Source organism: Aricia agestis, chromosome 3 (genome assembly GCF_905147365.1).
Source record: "Aricia agestis chromosome 3, ilAriAges1.1, whole genome shotgun sequence".
Lineage (NCBI taxonomy): Eukaryota > Metazoa > Arthropoda > Insecta > Lepidoptera > Lycaenidae > Aricia > Aricia agestis.
The window spans coordinates 16,425,140-16,438,538 of record NC_056408.1 but is presented as its reverse complement, the minus strand read 5'-3'; the positions used below and the strand labels follow the sequence as shown (position 1 = coordinate 16,438,538).

Genomic DNA, 13,399 nt, shown 5'->3' with positions numbered 1-13,399 from the left:
TCGATTATTTTCTGAAAAAATATCGATATTTTGATATATATATTTTTTTTTACCCAAGCCTAGCGTTAGCATTCTTTCTATTTTGTGCTCGTAGTGTTTGGATGCAGAAAAGAAAATACCTGTAATTTCATGGTTTCAAGAGGATAAAAAACGGAATATCTATTCCTAAAGTAAGTAGACAGTAATATTTTTAAGATTAGCTACGTTTACAGTGTGTATCAAACAAAGAGAGATTATTGTACTAGGAAAGAAAGTAGGTAGTGAAAGAGAGACGCTAAGGCGGGGGACGCCGAACCGCCATGTTCTTTAAAATTTTCTAACAAAATCATGACAAAACCTCAAAAACTTATGTAAGGACCTAACTGAAATAAGTATTATACTTACGGGGTAGTCAATACAATAATATTATATAATATATCATATTAATCATTGTAATAGCCCGATTTACGTTCATTTCCCAAGATAGATAGGTACCTACTAGGTTAGGTAATTGGTTTACTCATTTCAGAAATGTATAGCGTCGTTGAATTTAGTGAGGATGACAGCGTCGCTATTGTGCGCTCGTCTTGGATTTCACCCACTAAGAAACATAGTGCTTGGCCTCCATTTAAAAATTCCGAAAAGATCAAGAAATGTCTTACGGGCACAATTTTAGATGATGACACGTGGAATGTTTTTGGAATTCGACGCATTTTTTATGTAACTGGTAAGTCAGTAATGTAATGATACTAGGTATGTAAGGGAGTTTTCTAAAGTCCCAAATACCTACCTTTGGATAAGTAAGCAGGCAAACAGACACAGTAGGTACCTAGCTCTGCTTCCATTTCTATTATAGATTTTCCATGAAATAAAATATGTTTTATTCGTATGATTTTAGATGACCTTCTCAGTGCTAGAAAGAAATGTAAAGAAGCCGAACTTAATTCCGAAGTAGAACTAGACATTGAGCTAAAAAGAAAACACAAAAAAACTACAAGATATCTGTCAGTATCCAGTGAAGAAGAAGATGATGGCCATGGAATGAATTTTCCAAAACCACCAAAAGGCAAGTATTTTTGTTGATATCTAGTATATCAGTGTTCAATAGAGGGAACATTAATTTCCCCTATTGTGCCCCATCTACATAATGAAGCACTGATTGGGAAAACTAGTTAAGTACATGTTTATTTGTTACAGAGCCCGGCAGAAAACAAATAGCGGAGGAGACTGAGGCAGAGATGGATAACACAGGCAAGCATTGATAATTTATATTAGTGGTTGGATGATGACACAGTACCAGTTCATTCATATTGCATCATCTCTATTTTGATGATACTTTTAGTATTTAAAAAAGTAGGTATTTTAATAATAGTCACACGTAGTTAAAGTTTTTAATAGTACTATTCAGGTTCATAATTGAACCTGAATATAAATTTGTTTAATTATCTAGGAGTGGAAAGGTTTATATATTCCCAATCCAAAGGAAAACAAAATTACATGCAGGAACACACTATTTTTCATGCTGAAAGTGTAGAAATAGGAGTAACTGCCAATAGGAGTAGTTGCCAAGGTGTGACGACTTTTGAAGTTATTTTGTATTTTTATCAAATAAATAGATAGCTACTGATCAATCAATTAATATACTTAATATCATATTATTGCCGTTGATTGAAAATTACCTCCTCTTAGCCAAAAGAAGGCAATGATTGAAATAATTTGGTACTGATACAGATGACTGAGCTGTGCTGTGTCCCTGTCCTATGAGGGTTGGGGAAATTGTCACCTCTGTATTGTATGACCTTTTAGATCTGCGCCCTACAATGACAAAGATACAACGATTCTTTGAAGCCGGCATTATTTACAAATTTAAATAAATTGCGAGTAAACTTCCATCTGGGTATGTGCACGTATAATATAGTGTGTTTACTTTAGATTGAAATCATGTTTGCTCAATGTACTTACAAAATTGGTTTGGGCTCATTCATTAACTTAACCATTACTAAAACACAACTAACACCGATCCTTACCTTCTCTCTCTCGCTCTCTAAAAGGTGTTTAAAAAATGTAAACATACTGAAATGAAATCATGTTTGCTCAATGTACTTACAAAATTGGTTTGGGCTCATTCATTAACTTAACCATTACTAAAACACAACTAACACCGATCCTTAGCTTCTCTCTCTCGCTCTCTAAAAGGTGTTTAAAAAATGTAAACATACTAAAACTGGTGATTGAGTCTGCCATACAAAATGTCACACAAAATATAGTCCTGCAGTCACGTGATTATATTTTGTGTGACTTTTGTATGGGAAACTTTTTATTTGTTTAATTATTTGACCTGTTTCTTAGAAATGTTGTTGAATTAGTTTAAGGTAAACCTGTTACCGGTTTCATTGTATGGGGAAATAGATTGTTGTTTTTGTAGTTTTTTTATAAGAATGAAAATAATGGATTTATTATCTGCATAACACTTAACAACACCACATCAATTTCCAGGTGTACTTGTACGACAAACTTCAGATATTTCGACATCTTCTGTGGTTGCATCAAATGGTGAGCATTAATTTAATAAGACATTACATGAGGTCTCTCTTGTTGCTCGTGACTTCGGCCGCATAGAAACCCTTTTACATTAACACCATGGACACCAGTAAAAATAGCCTCTTTTTATCCCTGAGTGCCAAACTATCTCGATACCAAATTTCATCAAAATTGGTTCAGCTGTTCGCTTTCCCTACTTTATTTATTTATATATAATAATTTTATTTATAATATTAGTAGGGAAAGCGCCTTATTTTAGAGAGACCAGGAGCTCTAAAATATGGTATTAATAATTTTATAAAACATCTAACCCTACCTTAATCCCTAACCGCCATTAACTCGTTGGCATATTGTGTAGTTACAAATAGTCACATAGATAGATAGATATAAGCTTTATCAGTAGGTAATGTTAATCGATATTTTTCACAATTTTAGCTGTGATTGCTCGACACCTTGCCAAACTCGAGGAAGGCATCAAGGAACTGCAATTAAACCAAAAAGAAATATTGGAAAGACTACGCTCTGGAGCAACTGCGACGGCTGTAGCTGTTGGTTATCAAGCCCTGTCCCTGCCAGAAGGAGTCAATTTACCATGCACCCAGATCGAAGAGATTAAAAAGATTGATGTCTGGCTAACAGTGGACGAAAATTACATGCTACTTGTAAGCTTATTAATTATTTTTATAATGACTGACTACACTAGGCAGTACCTATTACGCTATTTATCTTTTGGCTGTCTGGAATGTATGTATGTGCAAGCACTATGTGCAAAATATTTTGTTGTAGGTTAACCACTTGAGCTATGTAGGCGGTAACAAAACATCAGCAATATTAAGGAGGATTCTTGAAAAACTGTTTTCAAACAAACTTGCGGAAATCTGTAATTGGTCAGGCAAAAATGGAAAACATAAGCTACAAGATCACCTTTTAATTAAAGTTGTTACTGGTAAGTAAGCCTCTTCTAAAAACGTAAGTAATATAACTACCTATATAAAGTTTAAATAACAGGTTACCTTTCTAACTCTGCTAACATATATGTATTAATTTTTTGGTTAAATATTGTATGTATAATTTTTTTATTTGAAGGACATTTGGTTTTGGTTGATTTGTAATGACTCATGACAATCTGTGAAAGAGTAACAGCTAAAAATAAGTATATTTTTTAGTTATTCTATTTATATGTATAACTACAAAAATATTTTAATTCTAACTATGATTATGATAATCACAAATAAAAATATTTGTTTTAATGAAAATTCTCCTGTGACTTATCTGGTTGCGGTTGGTCTGTTGTGTATGTAACCGTGTAATTTCTCTAATATAAATTTCTTGTATTTGCACCTGTGAGTCCACATCTGTACAACCCGCAATACCGTTTGTCTTTAATTTCAATTTCTTTTCTTTGCATCCTTGAATGCCATGACAGGTCTTATAAAAAATATTAAACAAAAGTTAACCAAATGAGAAGTGGACCAAATTTTTTTTGTAGTGGACCAAATGCGACTAAAGTCACATTTTGTAATGTTATCTAAACTTCGTTTTTTTAACATTAGAAAAGTTATACAAACTTTATTTGCTTTCCTTAAAAGAGGTATTCAATCGCGGTGACGTCGACAGTATTTGCAAAAAGCAAGGTTGTAGAGCTAACTTGTTTTTACAGTTAATTATTTAAGTTTGTAACTCTCTAATGTTAAATAAAATAGGGTATAGTAGGATAAAAGCGCGTCTAAAATCGATAAATTTGTTATTTTAGAAGCTCTCCGTCGGCACAAAGTCGCCGAAACGGCTACAGAAAACGAGATAAAGACCGTGGTTAGCAACTGGTTCCGCTTCTCCAAAGATAGAGATGGAGGTCGAGAAAGCAGACGCAGGACAATTGAGCCAACTTCTATCCAGCAATAATCAACGTTACACAGGGCTGTCAACTAGAAATAAGAAAAGACATTTAGCCTTAAAGATACAAGAAATATCGGTAGAGTTAAACGGGCTCAGTGGGGAAACTAGTCCACCTAATCAACCATATACTGTAGATGTCGGTAACAGTAATTTTACTCGTGAATCAAACTATACAAATAATATGCTCGGTGACAGTGACGATGACGTCACTATCAATGTTAATTTGCCAAACAGTCCCCTTCTGTTTGACACAAATGACAGTGTTTTAAAATCATTTCTAGTTTCTTGGTCTAAACGGTACAATATTTCACACTCCGCACTCAATCATCTACTGGAAGGATTGCAAGTATACCATCCAAGTTTGCCAAAAGATGCTCGCGTTTTGTTACAGACACCAAGGAGTATTAATGTTGTCCAATGTGCAGGAGGCTCGTATGTGTATTTTGGGCTTGAAAATCAGTTAAAAAAAAGAGCTTCTGCTGGTTTATGTTCAAATTACTATCCTCTGATGCAAAGAAAACTGTCACAATTTGGAAGTACTTTTTACATAACTATAACTCTTAATGTTGATGGTTTACCAGTGCATTCCAGTAGCAGCAATTCATTTTGGCCTATTTTAAGCATTTTAGATCAGTCCATTGATAAAGAACCAATTATTGTAGGAATTTATTATGGCTTTTCAAAACCTAACGATGCCAATGATTATCTTAGACCTTTTGTCGATGAATTTCTCCATTTAGAAAAGCATGGGTTGGTTGTTAATGGACAACATTATAACTTCCGAGTGAGTTGCATAATAGCAGATGCACCAGCGCGATCTTTTTTGAAAAGTATTAAGTCATTCAACTCACTGTATGGGTGTGAGAAATGCGAGCAAGAAGGTACATATCTGGGGAGGACTGTTTGGTTATACAATTGGATTTTCAAATCAATTGTATGGCGACGAGCACCAGCAATCAAAAAGTATACTATCTGAACTTGATGTAGGGTTAATAACCCAAGTACCTTTAGATTACATGCACTTGGTGTGTCTGGGGGTTGTAAAAAAACTGATAAGGTGTTGGTTAGAAAATGGACCAAAAAAATGCAGAATGCCTGCTTCGAAAATAGGCGAAATATCAGAACGTTTACGGGAGATACGGGATAAATATCCCACTGAATTTTCCAGACGTCCTAGACCTATCAATATGTTCAAATATTGGAAAGCTACGGAGTTCAGAGCTTTCATTTTGTATTTAGGCCCTGTTGTTTTACGTGGTGTGTTAAGCAAAACACTGTACGCGCATTTTCTTTTATTGCACTGTGCAATTTACATATTATGCACTGCAAATATTTGTAAACATGATGAATGGCGACAGTACGCCGGCGACTTGCTACATTGTTTTGTTCTATACATGTCAGATTTGTACAGCAACGAATTTCTTGTATATAACGTCCACAATCTGCTCCATTTGGCAGATGACGCATATAACTTTGGCCATCTTGATAACTTTTCGGCATTTCCCTTTGAGAATTTTATGTCTAAAATAAAGAACATGGTTCGTGGTAATAACATGCCATTAGAGCAGGTTGCTAAAAGAATGGGTGAGAATTGTAACTCTGAAAAAAAGAATATTACTAAAAGAAAACCTATTAAAGAACAAAATGGACAGATAAGAAAAATACATTACAATGATTACGTTATTGGTACCTCACAAAGAGATTCCTGTTTTGTTACTTCAAATGGTGATATTGTTATTGTTAAATCTATTGTGGAAACTGATGTAAGTTCCTATACTTTGAGGTGCAACTGCTTTGTAAACAAAACTGACTTTTACAAAGAACCCATTCATAGCAGCAAGTTGGGTATATATATGGTCAGTAATTGCGTACAAAGCGTGAATCTTAGTCCTTCTGATATAAGTAGAAAATGTTTACTACTGCCCAGTTTCAATAATGACGAACAATTCATCTGTTTCCCTTTCGTTAGCATGGTGTTGCACCACTAACAATACGGTTAGTGATGCAACACCATGCAGCAAGAGATTGTAATGCATCAACATTGCAATCTCTTGCTTACTTTCTGCTGTATCAGTTTGTTCATTTGTCTCCTGTCTGGCTAAAAAGGTATTATGCTAGGGTCACTTTCATTGACCAGTTGCAAATAAGAGATAATATTTTGTTTATGCCTGTCCTATCTTCAGTGCCTTTATATCTCTAGGCGTCAGAGGAAATTATTCCTTTGGCCACTATTTGTTTAGTATGTCTACTTGGTTTAATTGTAGTTTATGACTTCGAAGTTTTTATACTTAGGCATAATAATTCAAATAAATTACTGTAACCATTATATATATTTTTTTTAAATACATTTGTTTATGTGTGAGGCCAAGTTGTATTGTCAATCGACTATTAATTTAATTCGTAATGAAGCATTTTGTCAATTTATTTACTTTCTCTTTAATTGTATGTAGGACTAACGTAATGCTTATAATGTGGGGCCAACTTTATTTTCAGAACCATAGCCTCACTGCAGGTTAAAGGTTGGGTTACAATACAGAGCACAATACCGGACCACAGCATTTTGTATGGGATGACAGCAATGTCCGGTATTATGATCCAACCCTTAACCTGCAGTGGGAATATGGTTCTGAACATAAAGTTGGCCCCACATTATTAGCATTACGTTAGCCCTACATACAATTTCTTCGATAGGCCCTACGTCAATGAACAATGTTGGCCTTACACATATTAATTTTCAGTTGGCCCTTCGTTAAACCATATCTAGTAGGCCCTACGTGGGACTATACAGAGTAAGCCCAACGTGGAACCATATCTAGTAGGCCCTACGTGGGACTATCCAGTAGGCCCAACGTGGAACCATATCTAGTAGGCCCTACGTGGGACTATCCAGTAGGCCCAACGTAGAACCATATCTAGTAGGCCCTACGTGGGACTATCCAGTAGGCCCAACGTAGAACCATATCTAGTAGGCCCTATTTGGGACTGTCCAGTAGGCCCAACGTAGAACCATATCTAGTAGGCCCAACGTAGAACCATATCTAGTAGGCCCTACGTGGGACTATCCAGTAGGCCCAACGTAGAACCATATATAGTAGGCCCTACGTGGGACTGTCCAGTAGGCCCAACGTAGAACCATATCTAGTAGGCCCAACGAACCATATTATCTAGTAGGCCCTACGTGGGACTATCCAGTAGGCCCTACGTTAACCTAACAATGTTGGTCCTACACAAGTAAGCATGAAATATACCAACCGTAGGCCTTTTGACGGCCTTTATGTTGGCCCATTGTTGGCTGCTTTGCAATCAGGTGTGCCAAATCTAACTGTTGGCCAACCATGCGGCAGGCCCAACAAACTACCTTCATAAAATGCTACGTAGGCCCAACAAAAGAAAACAATGATGGGCCAACCATTAGGCCATCGTTGGCCGCCATCGTTGGCTGCTTTGCAATCAGGTGTGCCAAATCTAACTGTTGGCCAACCGAGCCAATAACCGAGGCCCAACCATGGACCAATGTAAATGTGCTATTAGGGATTGTACCTTATTTCAGCAAATAAATGATTTCTATTTCTATTTCGTTTCGACTCTCAGTGACATTTTGCCGAGAAATATTGGGGGAGCCGGTATATACAGCATCAGCTGTACTATCATCTGCATAGCAATGAATGCCGTTGGTCTGTAACATGTCATTGATATGCAGTATGAATAGAGTAGGCGATAGCACACAGCCCTGAGGGACACCAGCATCAACAGACTGAGTTTCCGAGCATTCGCCGTCAACTACGACCTTTGTGCTTCTGTCTGCTAAGAAGCTAGTGACCCACTTACATAATTTCTCGGGGAGCCCGTATGATGGAAGCTTTGATAGCAGCGCTTTATGCCAAACCCGATCAAAGGCCTTCACAATGTCCAAACTAACAGCCAATGCCTCTCCCTTCGACTCAATTGCCTGAGCCCAACGATGAGTCAGGTACGCCAAGAGATCACCAGCCGAGCGACCCTTACGGAACCCGTATTGTTTGTCGTTTAGTAATCCCTGGCCGTCCAAGTATCGAAGAGGCTGGCTATTGATAATGGATTCCATTATCTTCGAGAAGAGAGAGGTTATAGCGATTGGTCTGTAGTTGGAAGGATTTGTGCGATCACCTTTTTTGGGGATCGGGTGCACCAAGGCTGTCTTCCAGGAAGCCGGGACGATGCCAGTGGAATAAGAGAGCCGAAAAAGACGCGTCAAGACCGGAGCAAACTCTGGAGCACACTTTTTCAATACAATAGGCAGGATTCCGTCAGGCCCACTCGACTTTTGGATATCAAGGGAACGGAGGGCTTTTCGCACTGAGCGCTAATGAAACCGAATATCCGACATGATGCTCGTACATCGCGGTATGGTCGGCGGTTTCTGCCCCCCGTCATCCAGGGTCGAGTTTGACGCAAAGAGCTTGCCCAAAAGATCGGCTTTGTCTTTTGCGTCCTGGGCCAGCGATCCATTTCCTACGTATAGGGATGGTAGGGTTGGCTTGCAGAAATTTCCTTCAATGGCTTTGGCCAGAGACCAGAATGCACGGGTTCCCGAGGGGAGGCGCTCAAGTCTCTTGCCAATTCTATTGACGTGCTGTTGCTTTGCCCGAGTAATCTCTTTCTTGAGGGACCTAGAGGCAAGGTTGTACTTCTTTTTATATGTGCTGGTATTTAAATCCCGAGCAGACACTGCGTTGGCTCAGGATTGGTAAGCCTCCTGCTTTCGGCGAGAAGCTTTTTTGGGGGATGAACCAAACCAGGGACGAAATCTGCCGCCAGTTGGCACTATAGAGGACGGAATGAAAAGTTCCATCCCCTGTATCACCACATCAGCAACAGAGTTGGCAGTGTTGTCGGGATCATCCGGCGAAAAGCACACGTGCCTCCAAGGATAGGATGCAAAAAACGACCGCATCCCATCCCAGTCTGCTGACTTGTAGTGCCACACACGACGGCATTTAACAGCACGCTGTCTTAACACCGTCGTAAGTGGCACAGAACTCCTAACAAGGCAATGATCCGATGAACTTTTGAAAAAATTTGGTAGCCGTCAGGATTTGAAGTCAGCAGGAGGTCCAACAAGGAGGGATTCTGACCATCCACATCTGGGATTCGCGTAGGCGTAGTAACCAGTTGTGTCAAGTCGTTCGCAAGGGCAAAGTTGCAGACAGATCTCCCTGCATGATCAGTTTTACTGGAATTGAGCCAGTCGGCGTGGTGGGCATTAAAGTGACCAAGTATTATGATCTCTGCGGATGGGATGTGCTGCTGCACAAAATCTGAAGCAGCTTGCAGGTGCTCCAAGAGTCGGTCCGTCTCGGGGTCACCACTATGGGATCTATATAGGCACGCATAGACGCGAGGGTGGTCGTGGCTGGAAGTCTTTAAAAAATAGTAGTCTATTCAAAAGCAAATCGTATGTTTTGTGCGATACCTAGTGCCCAGATAAACTGATCCGGTTTATGACGCATTGTAACAACTTGTAATAAATATGTTAATAATGTAATTAAAATATTTATTTTAATTACAAAAAAATATATTTTAAAGGGAAATTTTAAAGGAAAAAAAGAAGGCAAATAACAAAAACTAGGGGAAAAAGTGTGTGATAGTCAAGGAGTAGTTTGGGTGAAGTAAGCCGATACTCGACGAGTTATTGCGTAGAAAGGTTAATTAGCAACGCACAAGTGCGAGCGAGAAAGATGAGTCATAAAGTAAAATTGTTATGAGTTAAATGGCGGATGAGTGTTTGTAAACAACTTGTTGTCAACAACACAAAACAGTGTTGTCGAATGTCGAATGTTATTTGTTTTAGCGTTAAGAAGAGAGCAGTGTCGCGAATTTAAATTAATTTGTATTGTGATTTGTTAATTGTGACTCGTACAGCTGACGTAATCGGGAAAATATGGCATTAATTCAGATAGATTGTTGTCTGACAGATTATTTGCTGTCGAAGGAAACTTCGTTTTCCTAACTTAATTTTGAATGACCGCATGTGCCGTCACGCATACAACTTAACTCAGAAGGCATTTTTAAAAGGCATCATTATGAAACTTGAAACTCGAACATTGTTGAACATCAGTGCTGAGCGTTTCGGTAAGTAGATTTTTTACTCCGGCTCCGACTTCCGAAAATATTCACCCTTCGCCACTGGATCTTACATAAAAAACTTGAAGTATCTAATGTACGCAGACGATAAGATTTTTCTTAAAATTATAACACCTAAGGACTGTATTTTACTTCAAAAAGGGATGAAGAGTTACATTGGAGGAAAAAAATATTGGACTTTTCATGATGAAACAAAGTCCAAGAAGTTAATAGATTTTTACAAAAAAAAAATATATTCTTCCTTCATAAACCACACTGAATAAGTTGGTAGCAAATTGAGACATTAAAGCTGGAATCAATCCTCAAATTTTTGAAGCTGTCAAAGAAGAGGTATATTTTTAGCATGTCAAAGAAGAGGTATATTTTTACATGTATCAAATACTAATATTATACATGGGAAAGTGTGATTGTTTGTTTGTCCTTCCTTCACGCCCTAACAAAGCAATTAACCAACCAATCGACTTGATTTTGGGCATACTTAGTTGAAAGGATGGAAAGTAACATAGGCTACTTTTGGTCTTGGAAAAACATCATGTTCCCAAAATATTCGTATTTTTACGCGATTTTCGAATTCCACGTAAGCGAAGCCGCGGACAAAAGCTAATCACTAATAAAACTCATGATTGAAAAATTCAAAATATGGTTTCCATGTATCTTCTTAGTTCTTTACTTAGTAATTGTTGGCACTTGGGATGCTAATAAAAAACACTGCTCTATCATCTTCGATGAAGTTGCATTGGAAGCAGAGGTCTTCATTATGATAAAAATAAAGATAAAATTACAGGTTTAGTCCAACTGGTCTTGGAAAAACATCATGTTCCCAAAATATTCGTATTTTTACGCGATTTTCGAATTACACGTAAGCGAAGCCGCGGACAAAAGCTAGTTACTAATAAAACTCATGATTGAAAAATCCATAATATAGTTTCTAAGTAAACTTAGTAATATATTTTTTTCTATTATCAGGTTGGCAATTGGGATGCTAATAAAAAATACTGCTCTATCATCTTCGATGAAGTTGCATTAGAAGCAGAGGTCTTCATTATGATAAAAATAAAGATAAAATTACAGGTTTAGTCCAATTGGATGAAGAAACCGTAGAGGGCTTTGCTGATCACGCTCTTGCAGAAATGGCAACAGCCAGTGGCTTTTTACTTTTGTAAAGGTGCAACATCGGCTGCAAAGTTGAAAGTGATTATAAAGAAAGTGGTCAGTGAAGTAATAAGTTGTGGACTGTTCCCACTGGCAGTTATTTGTGACCAAGGAACAGCTTTTTGCTCTGCATTGAAAGCTCTACAATGGGATACTAGACGGGTGCAAATAAAAACTCGTAACCGTGTAACTGGTAAGTTTTGGTTACGTACCTAATATTTTCATTTTTCACTATTGAGAAGAATTATTAAAACACTATAAGAACTATAGTCAGTATACAAAAGTTTAATTAAAGTTTTATTTACAGATGGCGTCATCATAATAAGTGAACACGTTATTTTAAGTACATTTGTATTATATTTGACCCACCGCACCTTTTAAAAGGTGTACGAAACAATTTTCTCACCAAAAATATAAATTATAATGGCAAAATATCCAAATGGAACGATGTCATTGAAATCTATAAAAAAGATTGCAATCATGCTCAGATGATATATGGCTGCTGTTTGGCATTGGTGTTCCATTCCACATAAAATCGGGGTTTGAGTTAATAATGCAGTTTTATTTTTTAGAACGTAAGGTTTACGACAATAAACTCCATTTTTTTGAAAACCCATTGTACAAAAATGGTTAATGTTTATTCCACTTAAGTGAGGTTTAGTATATAGCATTTATGTACTATGTTTCTAAAATAATTTGCGCTTAAACCGCTGAACCGATTTTGATAAAATTTTGTAGGCAGATACTTTGAGTCAATTAAAATGACATTAGATACTTTTTGTCCCGGAAAATGTACGGTTCCCGCGCAGTCTACAAAAATGAATTTGGCTAATGATATCGATATTGAGTACATGTAGATATTACATAAGGTTTTGGAGAAGGACATAGGATCATATTTTTTATCATGGAAAATGTTCGGTTCTCACGCAATAAACTTTTTTAATTTGCGTTTAAGCTGCTGAATCGATTTTGATTAAATTTAGTTAATGTAGAAATAATTATTTTATCATGTGGCAAGTGCAGAGTTGGGCAAAAAGTAATTAGTAATTGTGCATCTGAAATTACCCGTAAGTTGATCAATAATAATATGTATTTAAAAGGCACAGATGTCTCACGCCTTCAAAATAAATTGCACCGAATGCAATTAAAAGCTTACGAAAAATATAAGAAATAAAATCGGCCAAGTTCGAGTCGGACTCGCGCACGAAGAGTTCCGTACCGTTATAGAGCAAAAGTAAGCCACAAATTGTGTTTTTTGAATGGGTCCCCCTCATTTTTTATTTTATTTTAATATTATTATTAATTATTAAAGTACACATATGATAAAGGATTTTATTAAAATTTCAAGTGTCTAATTGTTACCAAAAACATTGATTTTTATTCTGAAACCACTAGAATATGTAACCAAAGAGCAATCAGGTGAACGGTATGTAACCATAATAACATAATACCGATTGTGATCTGTTAGCAGATTAATTTTATACCTGTGTCTGTATGCAATGATGATGATGATACTCATGATGATGATGGTAATATAATAAATACACTATACATACAGTAAAAAAAGAAATAACGAAACAGATAGAACGCCGATTTCGACATATTGAAGATAATAATTTGATTGCAATGTCATGTTTACTAGATCCAAGATTCAAGAATATCCACTTTCAGGATGCTGATGATGCAGGAGCTTGTGCAAAGGCAATTT

General features: G+C 37.0%; 2 protein-coding genes and 1 long non-coding RNA gene across 4 annotated transcripts in view; 2 read left to right on the top strand and 1 right to left on the bottom strand.

Moving 5' to 3' along the window:
* LOC121725651 (sorting nexin-7-like) overlaps nt 1-13,399 on the bottom strand; it is a 147,598-nt gene that overhangs the window by 82,076 nt on the left and 52,123 nt on the right. The window lies entirely within an intron of this gene.
* On the top strand, nt 65-5,083 carry LOC121725654. 2 transcript variants are annotated; one of them, XM_042112688.1, is made up of 8 exons: nt 65-170; nt 509-706; nt 878-1,045; nt 1,177-1,230; nt 2,476-2,532; nt 2,956-3,182; nt 3,307-3,466; nt 4,274-5,083. In XM_042112688.1, the coding sequence occupies exons 2-8, from the start codon at nt 511-513 to the stop codon at nt 4,420-4,422; spliced, it is 1,011 nt and encodes a 336-aa protein (XP_041968622.1). In that variant the 5' UTR covers nt 65-170; nt 509-510; the 3' UTR covers nt 4,423-5,083. The 2 variants fall into 2 exon arrangements, with proteins under 2 accessions (XP_041968622.1, XP_041968623.1); XM_042112689.1 differs by lacking the exon at nt 65-170 and adding an exon at nt 261-350.
* On the top strand, nt 10,681-12,180 carry LOC121725655. The gene is made up of 3 exons (XR_006035416.1): nt 10,681-10,869; nt 11,506-11,884; nt 11,999-12,180. It is a non-coding gene; the product is annotated as an uncharacterized LOC121725655 (long non-coding RNA).

What these genes read in the sequence shown, in the direction of transcription:
- LOC121725654 (XM_042112688.1), top strand. Translation starts at nt 511, where the DNA reads ATGTATAGCGTCGTTGAATTTAGTGAGGATGACAGCGTCGCTATTGTG. An exon ending in TTTTCCAAAACCACCAAAAG is followed by an intron (nt 1,046 to 1,176) that starts GCAAGTATTTTT and finishes TATTTGTTACAG; the next exon opens with AGCCCGGCAGAAAACAAATA. An exon ending in TTTAATTAAAGTTGTTACTG is followed by an intron (nt 3,467 to 4,273) that starts GTAAGTAAGCCT and finishes TTGTTATTTTAG; the next exon opens with AAGCTCTCCGTCGGCACAAA.